This window comes from Rhineura floridana, chromosome 4, assembly GCF_030035675.1.
Source record: "Rhineura floridana isolate rRhiFlo1 chromosome 4, rRhiFlo1.hap2, whole genome shotgun sequence".
Taxonomy (NCBI): Eukaryota; Metazoa; Chordata; class Lepidosauria; order Squamata; family Rhineuridae; genus Rhineura; species Rhineura floridana.
Window position 1 is genome coordinate 12,650,720 of NC_084483.1, and position 21,245 is coordinate 12,671,964.

The 21,245-nt window shown below is 40.1% G+C and overlaps 2 protein-coding genes across 13 annotated transcripts in view; both read left to right on the forward strand.

Annotated features, from left to right (window-relative positions):
• Positions 1–6,313, forward strand: part of MCM8 (minichromosome maintenance 8 homologous recombination repair factor) — a 36,517-nt gene extending 30,204 nt beyond the window's left edge. For all 12 annotated transcript variants that reach the window (XM_061622512.1, XM_061622504.1, XM_061622510.1 and 9 more), the window contains exons 18-19: positions 51–240; positions 5,269–6,313. In XM_061622512.1, the coding sequence (XP_061478496.1) occupies positions 51–240; positions 5,269–5,361 (283 nt within the window). In that variant the 3' untranslated portion in view covers positions 5,362–6,313. The remainder of the gene's footprint in view (positions 1–50; positions 241–5,268) is intronic.
• A 3,190-nt stretch (positions 6,314–9,503) lies between these two features.
• On the forward strand, positions 9,504–20,097 carry CRLS1 (cardiolipin synthase 1). Its single transcript, XM_061622516.1, has 7 exons — positions 9,504–10,086; positions 11,711–11,848; positions 12,663–12,792; positions 14,173–14,258; positions 15,877–15,945; positions 16,815–16,906; positions 17,779–20,097. Exons 1-7 carry the CDS (start codon positions 9,676–9,678, stop codon positions 17,864–17,866), a joined length of 1,014 nt encoding a protein of 337 aa, XP_061478500.1. The 5' UTR covers positions 9,504–9,675; the 3' UTR covers positions 17,867–20,097.
• The last annotated feature ends 1,148 nt before the right edge of the window (positions 20,098–21,245 follow it).

The window sequence follows — 21,245 nt, forward strand, 5'->3', positions numbered from 1 at the left end:
TAATTGCTGATTGATAGGTTCTATATGATTCTATGTGTTTCTTCCTTAAGCATGTTAGGAACTTATTCTGATGAGTTTGGGAAGTTGGATTTTGATCGTTCTCAGCATGGTTCTGGAATGAGCAATAGGTCACAAGCAAAGAGATTTGTTTCTGCCCTTCATCGTATTGCAGAAAGAACCCACAACAACCTCTTTGAGATTCAACAGCTTCGGCAGATTGCAAAGGAGGTAAACATAAAAGTAAGTCAAAATATGCTGTATGTTTTTAAAGGATTAAATTAGCTATTGGAATTTTCAGTAGAAAAAAATATGATTTGATTTATTTGATTTATTAGTCACTTGATACCCAAAGGTTCCCAAGCGACTTACAAAATGTTAAAACAAAAATAAATAAAACACTATAAAAACATAACAATAAACAAGGAAACAATAGCAATAACACACACCCCCACAGCCACAGGAAGGTTTAGCAGCATATTAAAACATCATCCTAATCTATCAAATGCCTGGGAGAAATGCACGTCTTTACCTGGCACCAAAAAAATGTCAGTGAAGACACCAGGCGGACCTCACTGGGGAGCATATTCTACAGATAGGGAGCCACAACTGAAAAGGCCCTCTCCATTGTCACCATCCTCTGAGCCTTCCAAAGAGAGGGGACCTGGAGAAGGACCTCAGAGGAAGATCTAAGGGTCCAGGTAGGTTCAGATTGGGAGAGATGTTCCAGAAGATATTGGGGACCTGAGCCATAAAGAGTTTTATCAGTCAAAACCAGCAGTTTGAATTGGGCTCGGATCCCAGCATCTGTAGTTTCATTGTTCAGAGAAATCTTATTTTGCTGCAGCTCTGACCTTTTGGCCTATGTATTTAGAAACTGAGACTGGTTGTTTTACTAATAGTTTATCTAACATCTGCACCACAAGCTTTGTTACTAAATCTTTTCTTCCTTCTTGAGCAGCTTGTCATCTATGGACTGTCTTGATCCAAGTGTGTTGCAATTTCTGCAAATTTTAATTTCTGCAGTATTGCACTGTACAAACACTGACAATGACGTAGATAACTTAGGACAATTGGTGACAGTTTAATGTGTTTTGCCACACTTTAAACAATATCTAGAAAATAATTTCAGTTAAATGGTTTCATTTTTTTCTTTCATGAAAAAAGCTTTAAATATCAACAGAAAAAATGAATAGGCCTAGTAGAATATAGTAAGTGACATAATGCTTCAGGCAGTTTTGACACAACACTTCAATACATGCCTAGCATCTTGACACAAAACATGTTTCACCGAGTTCAGTGGAGTGTTTCCACACAATGGCAGGGGTAAAGGGGTTACTTTAGGTGAACTGAAGGGCTGGTTAGCCTGGGTGAATTTATCTCTTTCTCCCTGCCACTTTTCACATAGCAGATACTTGTGCCATATCACAAATTGTTTCTGAAATTCCCTTACTGAAAAATATTTAAATAGCTTAAAGATGAACTTCTGGTGCGAAAAGAAGCTTATAACGTATAGTCTGGGGGAGCTCCTGCATCTGCCTTTGTCACTAGAGGCCTAGGTGATGTTGGGGACTAGGAGTGCCTTTTACCAGCTTCAGCTGGTAAGACAGCTGCAGCCGTTTCTGGACTTGGACAGCCTGTTGTCCATGGACTGGTAACCTCCAGGATGGATTAAATATAATGCGCTGTATGTGGGGCTGCCCTTGAAGTTGGTCTGGAAGCTGCAGCTGGTGCAAAATGCAGCGGCGAGACTGCTCACTGTAGCAGGGTATTGCAAACATGTTATCCTGCTGCTGAAAGAATTGCAGATCATCTTACCCCTTATATACCCAGCCAATCACTGCGCTCTGCAGGTGAGGGCCTCCTGCAGATACCATCTTATCAGGAGGTCCGTTATACACAACATAGGAAGCAGACCTTTAGTATTGTGGCACCTACCCTTTGGAATTCCCTCCCCTTAAATATTAGACAGACACCATCTCTGTTATCTTTTTGGTGCCCACTGAAGACCTTTCTCTGTCAACAAGCCTTTTAAGTAGAGACCTTATCCAAGTCTGTGTCGGTTCTGGAATTGCTTTTTAAGACGTTTCTAAGATGTTTTATTTTTAAGATCTTTTTTAGATGTCTTTAGTGTTTTGTCCCTTCTTTGCCTCCTTCTGGGAGGAAGGGCGGGATAGAAATTTAATAAATTATACAGCCACAAGAGTGGCTTATACTTTAGTCAGCATGAATTTTTCACATTCCATCAAGTTAAATTGAAAATCCCTCCCATGCCATTCTACTGCTTCACAGTCTCATTTGTAAACAAATTCTTAAAAAAAGTATAGTCTTGAATTAGAAATGCTTCCTTAACAACCCTCTAAGTTTTCCTGGCAATACCCAAAACAGAGAGAATCGAGAGTTTGAAGTATAAAAAGAGAGAAGAAACAGACCCCTTTTGGACTTTTTTCTTTCAGTGTTCTCATAATTTGTTGAAATTAATTAAAAATCAGCCATGTTCACAGTGTACCTCTAACCCTATTACTGACCCCCATGCTATGATCTTCATCTTCTGCAGTTTAAAAGTTAAAAAAAAATGCTTAGCTGATTTTTAATTTTAAGAAATTTAACATTGATGTCTAAAAGCTCAGGCATGCTCAGTAAAAACCAACTCAGTATTCTAAAAGCCAGACTAACAGCTGTTTGGCTTGATTGATCAGGGGGCCTCATCCACGCCAAACATTTATTCCACTTTAAACAGTCATGGCTTCCGACAAAGAATCCTGGGAAGTGTAGTTTGTGAAGGGTGCTGGCGGTTGTTAGGAGACTCCTGTTCCCCTGACAGAGCTCCAGTGGCCAGAGTGGTTTAACTGTCAGCCCCTCTTCTGGTGATTGTAGCTCTGGGAGGGGAATAGGGCGTCTCCTAGCAACTCTCAGCATCCTTCACAAACTACAGTTCCCAGGATTCGTTGGGGGAAGCCATGCCTGTTTAAAGGGGAATAAATATCTTGTGTGGCCAGGGACAGCTTTGGTTTAAATTTGGGTGGGAGACTACATGTGTCTGCTGTAGAATAAAAAGGTGAGGGAAACCCTGAAAAACAATGATACTGTTCACGTGTTCCTTTTGGAATGGAATGGAAAGGCGCTTTCCCTCTGCCCAGTGCCTGCCCACCCACTCACCCAATCTCCCCTTCTCTTTTCCCCCTCCCTCTGGAATCAGGACTGCATCTCCAAAGATGGGGAAATATGGCCAGAACTAAACTAGAGTCCATCCAGAATATATTTATGAGGCAACTGTTAGGCCTCCCACAGGGGACCCCGGCAGCCCATCTCAGAGCCGAACTGGGACTGCCCTCAATAACGGCACGCATAGACTTAGCTCTTCTAAGATACTGGCTTCGTCTCAATAACATGGACGATGCATCTCTGGCCAAGCAGTGTTGGCAAGCACAAATGCAATCTGAGGGAGCCACAGAATAGCTGACAATCCTTTCTAAATATGACCCCTCCCCAGCTAAACTTATGGATCTCAGTAACATCGCCCTTCGCAACTGGATCCTTGACCGTGATGCAGCACAGGACCGTGCATCCATAGAGATGGCCCCCTTTTCAAGATGGTACCCCTGCATTAAATTAAATCACCATATGTCAAAATATTTAGAAGCCATAGATAGACCCCCCCATTAGAAGAGCCTTTATGGCTCTCCGCCTCCAAGCCATGCCTACGGCCTACCTTGAAGGACGGTTTCGGGGTATCCCTGTGAACCTGCGCCAATGCATTTATGGCTGCAAGGCCATCGAGGACATCGTTCACTATCTACTCCACTGCCCACTTTTTGACGACCCCAGACAAAAATTTCTTTCTCCTTTTTTAATTCTCTTAGGACCTTGCTCTGACAGAGAAAGAGTATATGCGCTTTTATCTGATGATTTTAATTTAGTGACCTTTGCAACTGCTAATTTTGCTGTTGCAGCTCAAAAACTGAGAGTCCTTTGCTGCAGAGATAAATGCCCTGCCAAACGCCTCCTGAAATGTTTTGACATGATATGTTAATTTTATACCTATGAATTTTTTACCTGTTTGTATCTTGCATATGGCCTATGGCTAACTCTGCAATAAAGATTACTTACTTTACTCCAAAGATGGAGAATTAAATTTTTTGTATGTTGGTGTTCCTCTTATTTTGGTTCTTTCCTGTGTTACTACTGTTTCTACAGAGAATGTAATCTAAAAAATTATATTTCTCTCATCATTCATCCTAGAAATTTGTGTCAAATTTATTTTTATTAATTTCAAAACCTTTTTATTGATCAATGTCATATGATGGTGAAGATAGCCTTTTGTGTTTCAAACTGGAGGTTATGTTGTATTTCGATTTTGGGCGCATTAACAGTTGAATCTGAAACTGCAGTTTCATGTAAAATCAGACTGATTACTATATGTTGCTACTTAAGCAATGACTCTAGCTGTTGGAGAAAACAAACTTGGCCTGCCCGAGATACATGTGTTCAGCCTGCTATGCTTAAACCACTCCACTTAAGGAAGAGTGTGCACGGTTAATTAAAAACATAGAGCACACCTAGAATTTTGGTAGAATATATTTCACCTCCCATTGTTTTATCTTGTGCAAACTGAGACACTCCTCATTTGTCCACTGGAGACTGTTTTGCAAAATAGGCAGTGCCATTATTCCCCGATTGTTTTGAGAGTTTTTTGTGTAAATTATGTGAAGTGCTGCTATACTCCACAGATTCACAGAAACAGAAGCAGAAGAAAATGATTTACTGTAGGAAACATCACTAAAATTAGGAAGTAAATCAAACATATTTAAAGTGACTAATCTGAACTATATAAACTGTCTTAACATTCTTGCTTCCTCCCTGCTAAAACAAAATCAACACAGTGCATGTCTTGTTTCTCTTATTTGGGCTGATTGCAGGTGTTGCCACCACTCACCATATGCTCAGGGGCACATGTAACCAAATTCTTCCAAGCTACACAGGAAGTGGATTGGACTGTGAAAGACCAACCCAAATTGTGTTTGCATTTTGACAAATGTGTAGGGCAGTACAATATCTCAGAAAGGAGGTCAGGTCTCCTGTTCCTCTGGTACATTCACTATAGCTGCCCAATTTCCCTGCTGTTTGAAGTTTGATAGAAATATTTGTTGGTTATAAGAATGTTCTTAAACCACAAGGGTTTTTTTTTGCCTATTAGTGAATAATAATAATAATAATAATAGTAATGTTTTTCTGTCCAGATAATACAGCTATTGTGTATGATTCTTCCAGGTAACTGATTTTGAAAACTTCATTGGATCTTTAAATGATCAGGGTTATTTCTTGAAAAAAGGTCCAAGATTATATCAACTTCAAACTATGTGAAGGAACCCAACAGTGGACGAAAATGTTGAAGTAACTGATTTGTTCGAACGTGATCAATAGAACATGACATAGTACTATATTAATAATAATATCTTAATCAAGGCAGAGATGCAAGACCCTTCTAAAAATCCGTACTTTCTGTTACACTAAGTGACTTTATTTCACATAAATGCAGAGACTACTCAAATAGGGTAAAGTCGTATTGGAGAAAATGACTTCAGCTGCCATTTGGAAGTCATGTAAGTTTCATTACACCAATGAGTTTTAACATGTTTCATCTTCAAAAGTCCACTGCAAGAAAGAATGTTAATGCAAGATGTTTAATTGCAACCACAAGGATTTAAAATACACTTTCATGTTGCATACTGCAGTAAACACACAGGCTCAATTCAGACAAGCAGAAACAAGTGTGTATTTGTATTCATATGAAGCTTCCTTTTCATTTTCTATCTTTGTTGTAATTGTAGCTTACTGATTCAAACAATGATGGTTACCATTAAACAGGAAGCCATGTGTGAGGGGGAGTTTGAAAGTGCGTAATTCATTCATTATTCTTGTCTGAATTGCGTGATTGCTTTTGAAAGTGTCCAGTTTGGAAACTCAGGCATACCAATAGTCAACTTCTTAAAAGTTAACGTTACTAGTTAGAATACTTCTGAAAGGCGAATGACATAATGTTTCAAATTATTCATGTTGTAATTTTGTTTAAAACTAACAAATATTTGAACAATTTTGCTTATACTCTTATGGAGTTACACTAATACAGTGTTACCTATTTTTCTTTAAAAAACTGAAAGATCAAACTACATTTCTGCATGTGCTGTTGTGTAGATTCAGTGGACTGTAAATGAGTGTCCTTTGTATAAAATTGCTAAGCTGTCTTAATGTCATAAAAAGGGTACAATATTAGATTATTATTTAAAAACAGCAATAAAGTTATAACGTTTTATCAGTTGGTGCAGTTTGATAAAGTACATGCTTTTCGTGTGTGTGGATTTAGCATATAATCTTGAATTCTGCCAGTAGGATTTATGTCCTATGGCCTCTTCAGCAGCTTGAAGGAGGGCAGATCAATGTGGTATATGTATTACTCATGTCCTCAGGTGAAGGAGTAGAGAAACTACTCATACCATTTACAGGTCACAACCCAATTTATTTTTAGCATAGGTGTAAGAAATTTTTAAATCTTTAATCTATTCGAGGGCCTAAAATTCACAAACTGTATGGTCTGCACTGCTGTGAACTATTTTTAACTATTCATCTCTTACACTGAACAAAGCCTATTAGGGAGAGATTTCACTAATGAACGATTACAATAATTTTTCAAAGTAATTTGCATTCGCTTGATATGATTCTAGATTGTAGCCTCATGTTTTCTGAATATGACGTGGAAAAATGCTCATGGCTAGTTTTGTGTAAGTGCATGTTTGGCTGATACTCTGTCATTCTATTTACTTTCTTCAGCAGTTGCCAGTTACACTATTATTTATGTATCTAGGGAATCTATTATCTATTTAGATTATCTAAAAGGGATTGAACATGGGATATTAGTAACTTTTTAATCACTTTTTTCAGAACTATCTTATGTAACTTGCACATTTTTTTCAGCTAATGAAATTGAATTTCTGAGTTAATGTTGTTAGTTGTGCTGCCTTCAAGTCGATCCCGACTTATGGCGACGCTATGAATAGGGTTTTCATGGTAAGTGGTATTCACAAGGGGTTTACCATTGCCTTCTTCTGAGGCTGAGAGGCAGTGACTGGCCCAAGGTCACCCAGTGAGCTTCATGGCTGTGTGGGGATTTGAACCCCGGTCTCCCATGTTGTAGTCCAGCACCTTAACCACTACACCGTACTGGCTCTCACTCTGAGTTAATAGCACACACTAATTATAGCACAGTGGGGAGGAGAGCCTGGCTGTGAGTCCAGAGTCTGTGAGTTCAAATCCCCGCTCATGTCTCCTGGGTGTAAAGGGCCAGCTAAAGATCACCCCACAGTGAGTGGCCCAGGGGTTACGTGCCCTGCCACCTGTGCAGCTGTGGGCAAGCTGCATAGTCCCAAGGAGTCCAGTTGTCCCCCAGCTGGCAGTTGCGGACAAGGAAGGGGCTGGCTTGTGTAGCTGTGGCAAGCTGAGCAGGCTGTAGCCAGCTGGGAAAGACTAGCCTCAGAGGGAGGCAATGGTAAATCCCCTCTGAATACCCCTTACCATGAAAACACTATTCGTAGGGTAGCCATAAGTCAGAATCAACTTGAAGGCAGTCCATTTCCATCAAACTAAATTATACTTGAAGTAGATCCACTGGACGTTAAGTTAGTCATGTCCACTAATTTCAATGGCTATACTCTGAGTATACCTCATGATGGATGCAACCCATAACATTTAGCACAGGTTTTGATTGATTGGGTTTATTTATATGCCACCTTTCTACAGCATGCTGTGCCCATAGTGGCTCACAATGAACATTCAAAATACAAAGCGCTGGGGCTGCAGAGAGAAGCAAGTTTACAAAAGCCAACAATAAGTTAAAACAAGATAAAAATCAACATTTTTTGTTGATGTAGAATAAATCATATTACAAACTGATAGCTAAATTGGATCACCATGGCAGTCAAGCAGCTCAGCCAACACACATGCATTGGTTCCAGCTACAAATGCAGATTGCAGAGTCCATCACATTTTCAAAGGCCCTGGTGCAGTCTGGAGCCATGGGAATCCCAATTCAGAAGTTCCCAAGAAAGGATTGCAAGTGGCCAGTTGATGCAGGCCTGCATTTGGTAAATTCTGAAGACATAGACAATGTAGAAAATTAGAATCGCAACTAAGTCATACATGGAGATAATTTTGAAGTAGGTGTATGTACTGTGATCTGTCCACTGTGAAGATTTTATGCAATAACATTTGGGCCACTTTCAGCATGGCTGAGTAAGAGCCTGCGCAGCCTCTATCCAGCAACCTGGAGTCCGGTCTGAAGGCAGAAGATGGCGCAGAGGAGGGCATCAAGGAGCCCCCGCTGCTGGCGTCGGTGTGGATCACCCACACCCTGCAAGACATCTTGCTCGCACCTTTTCTGGCTGAGGAGACGGGGCGAGCCCTCCTCTCTTTTTAGCCCGCTTTCACTCGCGTTTGTCTTCTTCCCGAGTCCAGGTTTTGTTCATTTTTGTTCTTTAGAAAGCCTCGCTTGAAAGGAAAAGGAGATTTTGAAATAGTGCCATATTGTATAGTGTTGATCCTTGGCTGACAGCCAGTTTCAGAGGCAAGTTTTGAAGATTAAGACCACTTACAATTAAGTGTAGTGTTGGGAATGCTGGAGAAATTTCCAGCACAGGGTACTAATACTGTGTTTAAGAATGTTACTGTTTTTTCATTGCATTAGTGTTGAAGAGAGAAAGATGCATCAGCTGTGCCTTATGCTTACCCAGAAGCAAATTCAATACCTTCATGCCCATAGGAACACTTTGTGCCCTTCTCTTGCTGCCAAGGTGGATGAGAGGTGGAGGGTTCTGCATGACCATTTGGGAGAGTGTTGGCCATTGCTCTTCAACTAGGTCAGAGGCTGATCTAAGGTGGGTTTCAACAGCAGCACTACCACCCTACAATTGTATGGCAAAAAGTTAAGATACGGGTCCCAGGTTTGAAAAGGTTGAAGATTTCTGGGGTGGACTGTGGTGATCCTGTTGCATTTGAATTGACCAAGCACTGCCGCTGTACCCTTAAAAGTAGCTTAAATCCAGTAAAAGTAAACTGTCACCCTTTTATAAATTATAGCTTGCTCACATACTGTTGAAGAGCCTATGCCCTTTCTTCAGCCGGGTGTACAATATTAAATCAATTTAACTGTAAAGTTACTTCTATTACTGTATCTTACTTTCTTTTGTGTGTTTATTAAAGACAATGGAAAATTTTAAAAAGCACGCAGCAGTGACCATGACCTTAGCAAAGGCATGAGCATGTGATAAGTGTACTTCCTGCAGAGAGCCTTTGTACTTCAATACACCACGGCGCCGGCCGACTTCAGGCCAAACGTCGGCGCCGGGAGAAAGGTCCGCGTTTGGGGTTGAAAAATAGGTTGCCTGCCCCTTTAACAGGAGAAACTTGAGTCTTGCCGTAAAGTTTGGCAGCGATGTCGTAAAAGCCACGTAAGGTTATAGCTGCGAGCCGGAGCACTAGGGCTAAGTTGAATGCAGGGTGATGCCGCGGTCGCCTGTGGGAGTGGCAGGAGGGGAGGGGCACGCAGCTGCCGCCGCCCCCTCTCCCACCCCGAGTCACCTTAGCGGGTGAAGAGGTCTCCCGCCCCAGTCCTGGACCATCCAAGCCATGTTGCCCGCGGCTTGGCTGGTCAAAGGTACAGCCTGTGGGTGGGGGCTCCTGAGGAGCGCAAGTCCCGCACGACCTGTTAAGGGCACCGTAGCAGTTGCAAGAGTAGCGGGCAGCGCGCGCCGCAGCCTCCCTCGAGCGGTGCTCGCGGCCTCCTCGTCGAGCGGCCTCGCCGCGGCTCCTTCCACATCCTCCTCGCCCTGCCCGGAGCGCCGCGGACTACTGCGCCTGCGCCCGCCCAGCTCCGAGCGGCTGGTTTCTTTAGCCTGGAGCCCCTCTTTCTCCTGCTCCTTCCGTGGGCCGGGACATTCGCGCCGCTCGCGCACCAGCTATGGGGGCGGCCCTCGGCGGCCCGCAGCGTCTTCGGAGTCTGGCGCTGAGGCAGCGAGGCCCCGCGGATACACTGAACTGGTAGGGGCGGGCACTGCCAGGAGTCCTCTCCCCACCCCAGCCCCAGCCCCCTTCTCGGCTTCGTTCCGACAAGTCTCATGGAATTGTTTTAGCCATTTATTACATTTTTTCCACCCTTGCTCCAAGCCTGTGGTAGTGCATGTGGTTGTCTCCCTGACTCATTTTATCCTTACAGTGACCCTGTCAGGTAGTTTAGGTTGAGCCATAGTGACTGACCCAAGATCACCCAGCAAGCTTTATGGCTGATTGGTGATCTGGACCTGGATCTCCCTAGTCGTAGCCCAGTACCCTAACCACTGCAGCATCTTGCTTTAAATGTTCCAGTGTCATGGTTTTTGTTTTAAAGGGACACATCCAAAACAGCCTGAATGTTTTTCCAGTAGAATCATGAAACAATTATTTTGAATAAGATTTTGAAGGTATTACCACTTTAAGCCAATCCTGAGTTTACGTACTAAGATGTTAAAACCTTCTGAATTCTTATGTAAATGTATTTGGGACCACAGAAATTTCTTTACTTCTGGCAGTTTTCTCTCATATGATGAAATAAAAAGAATGGATGGAAGCTGTCTCTTCTAAAACTGCATTACAAGATTGGATTCTAAAACAAGCTGGATAAATCTGTTTGGAAATCAAATGTGAGAAACAATCTCACTTATGTCTGATACTGGTCACTTATTTTGGTAGTTAATCGTGAACTTCATATATTTAAAAATGGGGAAAGGATCTTGGTAGATCTGATCATCCCAAAAGAAGAGGTACGCAGTTATGTGTAAAACTATTTCCTTGTGTTAACTTGGCAGAATATCACCTTATTTATTATTTTGTATGAAGATTTATACCTTGGCTTTTTATCAAACGATCTCTGAGGAGGCTTACAACAAATCACAATACAAAAATCAATCGAGTGGCCTTTGTTCCTCTAGTTTATGCAAAAGACCAAAATGCCCTTCCTCTTGCCTCTGCAGCCCCCAGCAGTTACAGGGAGGGAAGAAGCAAGCTCCCTGCAGCGATTCTTTCTCTGGCTGGTGATTGGGGCCAGGCTGGTCGTCTTTAGTCATTGTGTTTTTACAACAGGGATGTATTCTCCCTAGGCTCCCTTTACAGCACAGTCCTAATCATGCCTACTTCTAAGTAAGTCCTCTTGAATTTAATGGAGCTTACTCCCTGGTAAGGGGGGAGGGGTAGGATTGCAGCCATAGCCATTTTTTGTTACACTTATACATTACTACATTACATTTATATCCCACCCTTCCTCCAAAAGAAGCCCAGGGTGGAAAACGAGCAAAAACCCCCAAACATCTTTAAAACAGTTCCAATACAGATGCAGCCTGGAAAAGGTCACTACTTCTAAGGCTTGTTGGAAGAGAGAGGTCTTCAGTGGGCATTGAAAAGACAACAGAGATGGCACCTAATTAATATTTAACAGGAGGGAATTCAAAAGGTATCTGGGTGTGTTTCTCCTCTCTTTGGTATTTTATATTTATCTGGAGCGTCTCTTGTCTTGCTTTTCATCCTGAAGGCTTTCTGAGTAGCTAACAGCAACACCAAGGCAGGCTAAGTTTAGGTAGGGTGTATTTGATTTTGAAATAGCCTAAATTCCAGTTGCTTTTGTTCTTTCCAGTATGAAAACCCCTGGACAGTCCCTAACTTACTCTCAATAGCAAGAATTGGCCTGGCACCAGTTTTGGGCTATTTGATTGTTGAAGAAGACTTTAATATTGCATTGGGTGTGTTTGCTCTGGCTGGTGTAACAGATTTGGTAAGTCTTAGAATATTGTTTTGAAATGCTTTCCAGAAATTAGAACATCTTTCTATGCAGTTCTTGTACACAAGAAAGTTTTTCTTTTCATTCATTTGATTTCCAGTTTAAGAGAAGAGACTGGTTATCTTAAAAATCTTCTTAAAAATTCCTTTTAAGTTTTGACAACATGCTTCTAATCTCTGCTTGCTTTTCAAAGGACAGCTTTAACAGATACATTATATTTCCCAAAGAATGTGTATTCCATTGTAGTAGTTGGCCATTAATGTATGCAAGGGGTGCATCTGTTCAGAGTGCCAGCTAGCCAGCTATGCCCTCCTCCAGATTGCTATAAGCGCTCTCTTCCCCCACCCTTCTGCTTTTCTTTTCCAAATGATATTCAGCATTCCATGGCTACTGAGCATTCTCATCCCAATATACTTTTGTATTTCTGCAACCCTTGGGGTTCCTCCAGTTCTGCTAATACTTTCCTCTTGTGTTTCAATAGCCCAGTTTTGGTTGCAGTCCTGTCACCTCTTGCCACCTGAGTCCTGCCCAGTCCACAGATGCAGAGTTCAAGGGTTCACACAAATGCCTGAACATGCCTATACTAAACTTATTGTCAAAATGAGGAGACTTTTAAAAGCAATTTGTGATATGGCATGCTTAGGTGTTTGCTGTTCAAGGAAAGAAAAAAGTCAGAAATCCCACTGGGAATGCCCAAGCCCTAGTCATACTTAAAGAAATTCTTTCAATCCTGACCAAGGTTGATAGGTTAACAGTAGCATTATAAGGCTTGCTTTTTCTTAGCTGTCTGTTTAACTTGTGTTTTCAGTTGGATGGCTTTATTGCACGAAATTGGGCCAACCAAAAATCTGCTTTGGGGAGTGCCCTGGATCCTCTGGCTGATAAAATTCTTATCAGTATCCTGTACATTAGCCTGACTTGTGCAAATCTTATTCCAGGTAAGCAAATTAATATTATTGTTGAATTAACTGAAAGAGTTAATTACTGTGAAATGTTAGAAGTAATTTTTCTAATTGTATAGGGCAGTATCGAACTAACTTGTTCTGTCAGTGCAAGGATTTCTGCTACTGGAATGGAACTCCCCTCCCCTCACCCCATGCAAACCCTGTGCCTTCCCCTTATTTGCTCCAGAGGATTGGGGGAAACCCCAGAACAGCTTGGGGCGGGAGGAGGGACGTTCCATTGCTCAAGTAGAAATCTTTGCATTAACAGAATGAGTTGGTTGCATGATGCCCATGGTTTCCCAGCTTGGTCTTAAAATCCAGACAAGAGGACAGCTTGGTTCACAGTAATCAACCATCCACACAGTGGTATAGTAAAACTCACATTTAAAGAAAACGTTGTTAATACATGTTCTTCATGGAATTCATTTTACGAAATTCATATTCTTGTGTAAGATGTAATGGCTGGATCTTTGAATGTTTGTGGATAGTCTTAACTTTAAGTGGTAATTGCTACTGGTTGAAAGGGGTCACTTCTGCATGAACGGTGTTGTATTTATTTGCTTCTGAGAATTCTGTCCTATCTAGGATGTAAGCTGAGGCAGTTTAGAAATATTTAAACAATGAAAACAGTAACAAACGGAAATCTAAAAACACAACTGAAAGAAACAGTTAAAAGAAGCAGCAACAGAACACACTTTAAAGCAATATCCTTCAAAAAGCCCACCAAAGTATATTTTAGTGCTAGCTCATTGTAGCGGATTGATATAAATTGAGGCAATTGAAATCATGATAGGAAGAATTAAACTCTGATACTTACTAGAGAGGGTAGAGCAGTTTCTAAATATGTGTAAATGAAATGCCTTTGTTCAGTAGGTTGTTCAATAGTATACATTTTCACATTTGAGAAATGATTGAGTTGGTTCTTCATTTATGTAGAAAAGCCTCCTTTAACTCAATATATCTGGTTGAAGCAGTGATTGCAGTATACTGTAGAGCTAACGTAAGTATATCAGGATTAATTAATATTAATCTAGATATTATTTATACATTTTTAAACAAATTAAAAAGGATTTTTTTACAAAAAAGTTTGACTCTTTAACTGCTTTATAATTGTGATTTTATAGCAGCGGCTGCAAATTAAGCAGTGGATTTTTGTCTTCTGCACTTGGATCCAGTATATTTTTTGTGTTAAATGCGTGGTAGTGTATGTGGACAGCAAACCGAATAGCCCATTTTAGATTAAATAAAAGAAACCAACTGCTTTTTATTTTATTTTCGGGTCTTTGGATGCTATACATGTGCATGTAATACGGGTTTGGATAGTCTTTCTGCATGCATATATAGCTGTTAAATACCATTCGTTTTCTTTTTCAGTTCCTCTTACATCTATGATAATTTTAAGGGATGTTGCATTAATTGCTGCTGTTTTTTATGTACGCTACAAAACTCTTCCTCCACCAGTAAGTATGCAGGTGTTTGACTTTTAAAATCCTAGTCATACTTTTGTGTGCAGTAATGAGGTGTAGATACAGCGAGCATAAAGCGAACATACAATGGGTAATCTTTGTTAAAAAATGATCTTGAACTTAGGATAGTGGATATATAGATGCACTGTACAGGTTTCCTTGTTCTTGGATAACCACTGATTCTGTCAAGGAGTTTGGGGATGATAGGAAATTAATTAAAAAGTTGCGCTTTGATACCTAAAAAAAATATGTCATGGTTGCACAGTAACATAAGACTTTTTAATATTGGTCACCTGTTAACTGCTTTGGAGTGCATTTACTATCTTGCATTTGAAATCTTTTTAATTGTAAGAATTTGATCACTGTGTCTCTTACTTGACTCCATTTATACCCACGATCTGTGTGATGTTGTCCTCAGCTGGTTCTGTCCTACCTGTCTAATGCTCTTTCAGTGTTTCTAGAGGAAGTAGCTCTTCCTTTCATTTCACTCTCTTCACTGGGGTCCTTTGGGGCTCAGTATGTCCAAGATCAGACTTACCATCTTTCCGTATAAGAACAGCCCTGTTGGATTAGTCCATCTAATCCATTTTCCAGTTCCTATAGTGGCCAGCCTCCCAAGCCCTCCTTAATTTATTCACTCTTCTTATCCATTGACAGCATCACCATCGACCCTGTCGTTCTGGCACAAAACTTCAGTTTTCTCTTTGACTCCTCTTTCCCTTGCCCCCCTAATCATCTTGTTGCCAAATTGTTGTTGTTGTTAATAATGATTTAATATATTACCCACCCTTCACTCTGAGGTCCCAGGGGAGTTTACAACAATTTAAAATGCATCCTGAATTTTTTTTAAAAGAACTTAAAATTTTAAAAAAACAATGTTGCTTCTCCCTTTACAGCATTATAAAAATAAGCTTCTTCCTGTCTGTCCCCTCAACAAAATCTCTGCTCTGTGCCCTGGTAATGTTTGCCTCGGTTATCGCAATTTTCTTTTTTCTGGCCTTCTGTTGTCTCTTCTTAATTCACTCATGTCTATCCAGCACTTTACTGACAAAATTATTCACCTCTCATTGCTCTGAAGATGTAATGCCCTCTATAAATCTATACACTGGCTTCTCCCAGACTTTGGCCAAACTTCACAATTCTCCATGACCTTGCTTTGTCTTATACCCTGACATATTCCTTCCTGTGAGCTTTGCGTGTCCAGCCCCATCACCCTCAGCCATCTGAAGGTCTCTTCTTGAAACGACTATGCCCTTTCTCGCTTGGAACACCCCGCCCCCCTTTGTTACAATACCCTATTTGTTACAATATTCCTTACAATATTCCTTGGCTTCCTTAAGCCAAGGAATATGTGATTGAAATAATCATATATTCTTCCTCCATCTCCCCTCATGTCTGTTTTAAATTGGGGCAGACACCTCTCAAACTGTTCTTTGTAAAGCACCATGTGCATAGTTGAGGATACACATACACATGCATTGATAAACAAGAAAATGAAAAATGAGTCTTATTACCTTTCTAAATGTATCAGTTAGTTCTTATTAGCTCACATGCTAATTAGAGGGTGTTTTCTTAAAAAAATATTATAAACCAAACTTTCTGTTTTTCACAGAGAACACTTGGTAGATATTTCAATCCATGTTATGCCACTGCTCAGTTAAAGCCAACATTCATCAGCAAGGTAAGAGTAATTGTATATCTTGCTATCCATTTGGTACCTAAGATATCTCAATCTCCAGCATTGTTAAGTATGAATGTTAAGCAGATGACGAGATGCGTGAGCATGCTCCATCATGGCTTTTTACATTGCTGTCAGGCAGGGCTTGCAATGCATAAAAATGTGAATGGAGAGTGTAACAAATAAATGACTGAGAGACTACAAAAAGATTTTGGTGCTGTGGTTCTCTGCCATGGACTTTGGCATCAACAAGTCCTGGGGAGAAAATGCTGTATTGCTTCCCTGTTCATCCTGTCATTGGGGAGTGGGGTGAACTGGCAATATGGGTTTTCTTTCTCTTGTTTCTGACTTCTCTTGTAAGGAGACCAGATGGGAGTAGTCCCTTTTGGGTTTTTCTGTCTCAGCTTCTCATTAGTGATTTTTTTTTAATGTAAGTCTTGAATTTTCAGAATCTTTTTTGAGAACATAATTTAAACTGGGTTTAATTTCCTGGTCTGGTTCAGACATAACACTATATCATGTTTTGGCATTACTTGTATAAGTTGCAGCAAGCCTCAAGTTCATGAACTTTTACAAGTAAAGTGAGGAGATTTGAATGTCTCCACTTTCAAGTTTAAACAGAGTGTCCTGTGTCTGAACTTGGGAAACTGGTTGGTTCAAACCACAAATTGATCTGAACTGGGCTCATATGTTCATGATGTTGAAGTAAAACTGCAGCAATTAATTCTTTTATTTTCAAATGGTACAACAAAAGGCTTCAGTTTACATACTTGCATTACTACTTGAAGTTAAGCATTTTTAGTCCCTGTCGATTTCAGTGTGGAAAAGTAATGTTAATGTGTGACTTCGGTTTTCATGTCATCTCTTACCAGATGAACACGGTAGTACAACTCATCTTAGTGGCTGCTTCTTTAGCAGCTCCAGTTTTCAATTATGTGGACAGTATGTATCTTCAGACTTTATGGTATGTAGCCCTTAGACTTTTTGTGATACCACTGATTTGTGAGAGAACAGACAATTCCAAAAGAATGTGATATGGATGAAAAATGGGATCCTGAGCAATTTTAGAGATTATAGATTTTTTGGTTGCTGAAATCAGGTTAGCAGTTGCAATCAACTAATCTACAAGCAAAATTAAATCAAAGCAGATAAGATATTAAACGGTTTGCAGCTTAATCGTGTGCACGTTTACTTGGAAATAAGCATGTACATTGCATTTACTCTTTATGCTGAGCTGGTATCTGGTTTAGGAATTGGGAATTCCCTGACTGGAATCACCTCTGCTATGAACTCACTAGACAAGAAACACTTAGCCTCAGCTACTCACCTGCAGTATGAAATTATACTGACACCTTGCAGAGTTGTTGTAAGGAGAGTAACAAGATAAGATATATGAATCAATTAGAATTTTCAAACAGCTGTATGACTACTAAGTATTAGTATGGGGAGTCCTATAGTGCATATGCTTGATTTGTATACAGAAGGTCTGTGGTACAATCCCCTACAGCTGTTGTGTAGCGGGCTGAGAAGGACATCTACAAGAGCTGCCGTCAATCAAGAGTAGACAACCACCAGGCTACATGGGCCGGTGGTCTGATTTATTATAAGGAGGATTCATATATTCATATTTTGGCTTAACTAGATTTTCATTTAAGCTTCCAGGCAGCCAAGGGTTACATATCAATTTCAGCCTGCCCTACCAGGAATGTGTTCTATTCATATGTGGAGTGTTTCTTCCCTTGTGTATGCCCTTTTGTACTAGGGAGCTGTGGTGTTTTAACTCGACCTTTCTCCATCTTTTGCTTGGAAACTAATTTGACTCTTTCTTCCCTGAAGGTGCATCACGGCTTTCACAACAACAGCATCTGCTTACAGCTACTACCATTACGGCCGAAAAACAGTTCAGGTGCTAAATAGTAAATGAAGGCTTGCAGACTGGGTTGCTCACCTCCTACTCTGTTCCTGTTGGGACAGTATTGACTTAATTTTGTTTGGACTATGAATAAAGAACTTTTCTTTCGATAGCTTTGCCTCAGTGGAAACCATGTCTTCACAGTGAAGCTAATTTGAAGTTAAAATGAAGTTTTGATCATGTAAATATGCAGAATTTTCAATGTAATTTTTCAATTTGTTACAAATGAAATATAATTTTTTACCTTTATGCACTGATACCTTTGCAGAGATCATCACCTGCTGTCAGATGGTTTTGCTCATTGCTTTTAAGAAGTTTGCACTTGTTTTGGGAATTGCTGCACTACACTCTTTGATGCATCTGAATTGAAATAGATATTAAGGTTAACTCAGCATAGCACAGCACAATTCAGTTTCAGTGTGTCTTGGATGTGGGCAATTTGTTGAGACAGCATGTTGATGTAACAAGACAGGAAGGGAAGCCTCCATCTTAACTACTTTGAACATCATAGTTGTTAGCTATATGTCTTCCTGATGATCTGCCTGCACTGTTGCGAAAAACATTTAAAATTAAACCTTGAACACCTTTTTCAATAACCTAATCCTAGGACTTGCTGTGCTACCATGTTAATGTTTAGGAAGGGGCATCCACATCAAAAACACACGATACATTGGGATGTGTACTAACATTGTAGCCATGCTGCGCTAGTATGCTGGTGCAAATGTTGAGAATCACATTGTTGACTTGCCAAGGCAACCCTGAGCCTTTGTATTAGGACAAGATAAATGTTCATAAATTAGCCATAATGTTAAATGTGTTGAAACGAGGAAAAAGCTACTGAAGCTTAGTGCATAAGAAACTGCTATGAACCCAGCTGGTGCATTACCTCTTGGTATGAGCTCAACTTCAAGCTTCCATCTGAAGCGTGGGGATAACATTTATCTTGCAAGCTTAATGTAAGGTTTGCAACAAAATATGTGAAGCATTGTGGGCGCTATATAAATTTGAAGTATTGTTCTCAGCATGGGGATCCCAGTGGCCTGTCTGTGAACAATCTTGATGTCTCAGTCCTAAAACCTATTCACAGATCTAGGTTAAGATTTGGGCTTAAGTCCTCCAGTGTATATTTGAGCCTTACAAATGAGGTGCCAATTATCATTTTTCTCTGGGGCGTTTCCTAAACTTACCTAATACAGAATATTGTATAAACCATTGTTTGTAAGTAGAAGATAAGACAAATGGATGTTTATGAAGTAGTGGATGTTTTTGGAGGCATCGCCTCTGGTAACTTGTATTATACCAGAGTATGGTTGCCCAAATTCAACAACTCTTCTTTCTCATAACACAAGAAAATTAAGGTAATAAAGTCAGAACTAAGAAAGGATTTAATACAATGTGGTTAATTTATAGGACGTTGAGAAGTAAACTGATAGAAAAGCTTGAAGGGATTAGAGAGATCCTGGCCAACTGACGATTAGGGAATACAAACCTTATGTTCAGGTTTGTGTTAAAACCTCGGCTTTTTATAGAAGTTAATGATAAAATTCTGAGCAGTGTCAACGGTGATCTCTATGACTTCTGTAGTTCAGGCAGCCAAGTATTCTGTAACATCAGCTCTTGCCATGAGTCAGTATGTTCTTTTAATTGAATTGTAGGAGGCAGTTTTTAAATTTCCTATTTAACATTTCATCCAACATGGAGTATTAAAGATGGACTGTCAGAGGACAGTGTGTCTGTAGGCATATGGCATGCTTTGCATGTAGTGAGCAAGGTAAAAGGATTTAATAAGCTGCAGAAAACTTGTGCATGTCAGGATATGCTGCTATCTCACCAGAAGTGAATTTAATGTGGAATCAAAGGTTTAATAGAGTGGAGGAAGTTGGAATTATTTTATGTATAAAAACAATTTTAATACATTTTATATATTTAAACTTGTATAAAGAGGGTATGTTGAAAAGAGCTTTCATAGTTTATGTAACCTCAGAATACTGCAATCCAATTGTGCTGCAGTGTAAAAAAAGAGAAGCTTTAGTAAAAAGCTGTGAAAGATTTTCCCCTCACAGTTTATCAAGACAAATTAGAATACGATATACTGTAGAAGCACTCAGGAACAGACTTTCAACTGGACAAGAACAGATATCGCATATCTAAATGTTTAAGAGAATTGACCTATGAACTGATGTGAAGGATTGTCCATAGTCAGTGCCTCTGCACTTTCAAAATAAATATTTTCAGTGATTTAACTCTGTGTCTAAATGTGTTGCTAGTATTTATCCAACTCCCACAGATGAACAGAGCTCAATGGTGCTAGATTGGCTTTTGTTTAATTTGCTAATCTCTACATTAGTCTATCAATGAGATAAACGTACTAGAATAAAACTAGCTGCTGTTGGTATTCAATTAACCTGACCCCTGTTCGGTGTTGTGTGTATCTACTTCCAGGCTGACCACTTGCTTCCTGGTGTAGCACGTACCATCGTTGTCATAATCTCATAACCAGGCTGTTTCCCCAGGGCAGTAGTGCTGAACATTGAAGCTGGTGAAAGAGGGATACAGCTGGGAACATCTGCCATGCAAAAGGCTTTTCAGCCCACTAGAGTGCTGAAATTTTATATGCTCGGTATTTAGTACTGAAATTTAGGAAGGATTGCATTTCATATAGGGCAACAGACTTGTGGTCTAACCTTTCTCAGCAGTAGCAGCAGCAGCAGATATCCTAACTATGCATCTATAACCCTGCCTTTGACCTGTTTACCAATCCAGTTCTAAAAACAATGAATTATTGCTGTTAAATCCCCCAAATGTATAAGGGATGTAGTTGGCTCTGAAATCAGATGAGATTCATGTGGTTAGCTATTAATTGATTCAGGATCTGTGTAGATCCAACAGGCCTAGAACCGACTGAAAGTGACACTTAAAACAGTATATGTATGGTTAAATTATGGTATGTGCCTCCAAGGCAACAGCTTCTTATTCCCAGATAACTGATGATACAGGGCACACTGGTGTATGTGTGTTTCTTTATGCGTACCTCACCTTTCTACCAAAGTAACCAAGGCAGCTAATAAATATAATCAAATGTCTAAAATGTCAAATAAAACGAGCAGAGTGGTAACCTGCAAAAATTTGTACACCTCTTCCCGAATCCTTGACCATACTGAAAGAAGAGGACCAGGGCACAGGCAAAACATCTTGTAGGCAGGGAATTACATAGAGTATGTTGGTTTCAGGTTGTACGAAGGCCTACTGGGAAGGAGAACAATACAATGGCTTCTTCCCCATCTCTGCAAATACCCAGCTGTTACCCAGGTCTATCTCCATTCTTAGTAGAAGCACTTTAATAAATTAATATAAAAACTGTCTAGTTTCTTTTTATTCCTGTTTTCATAAT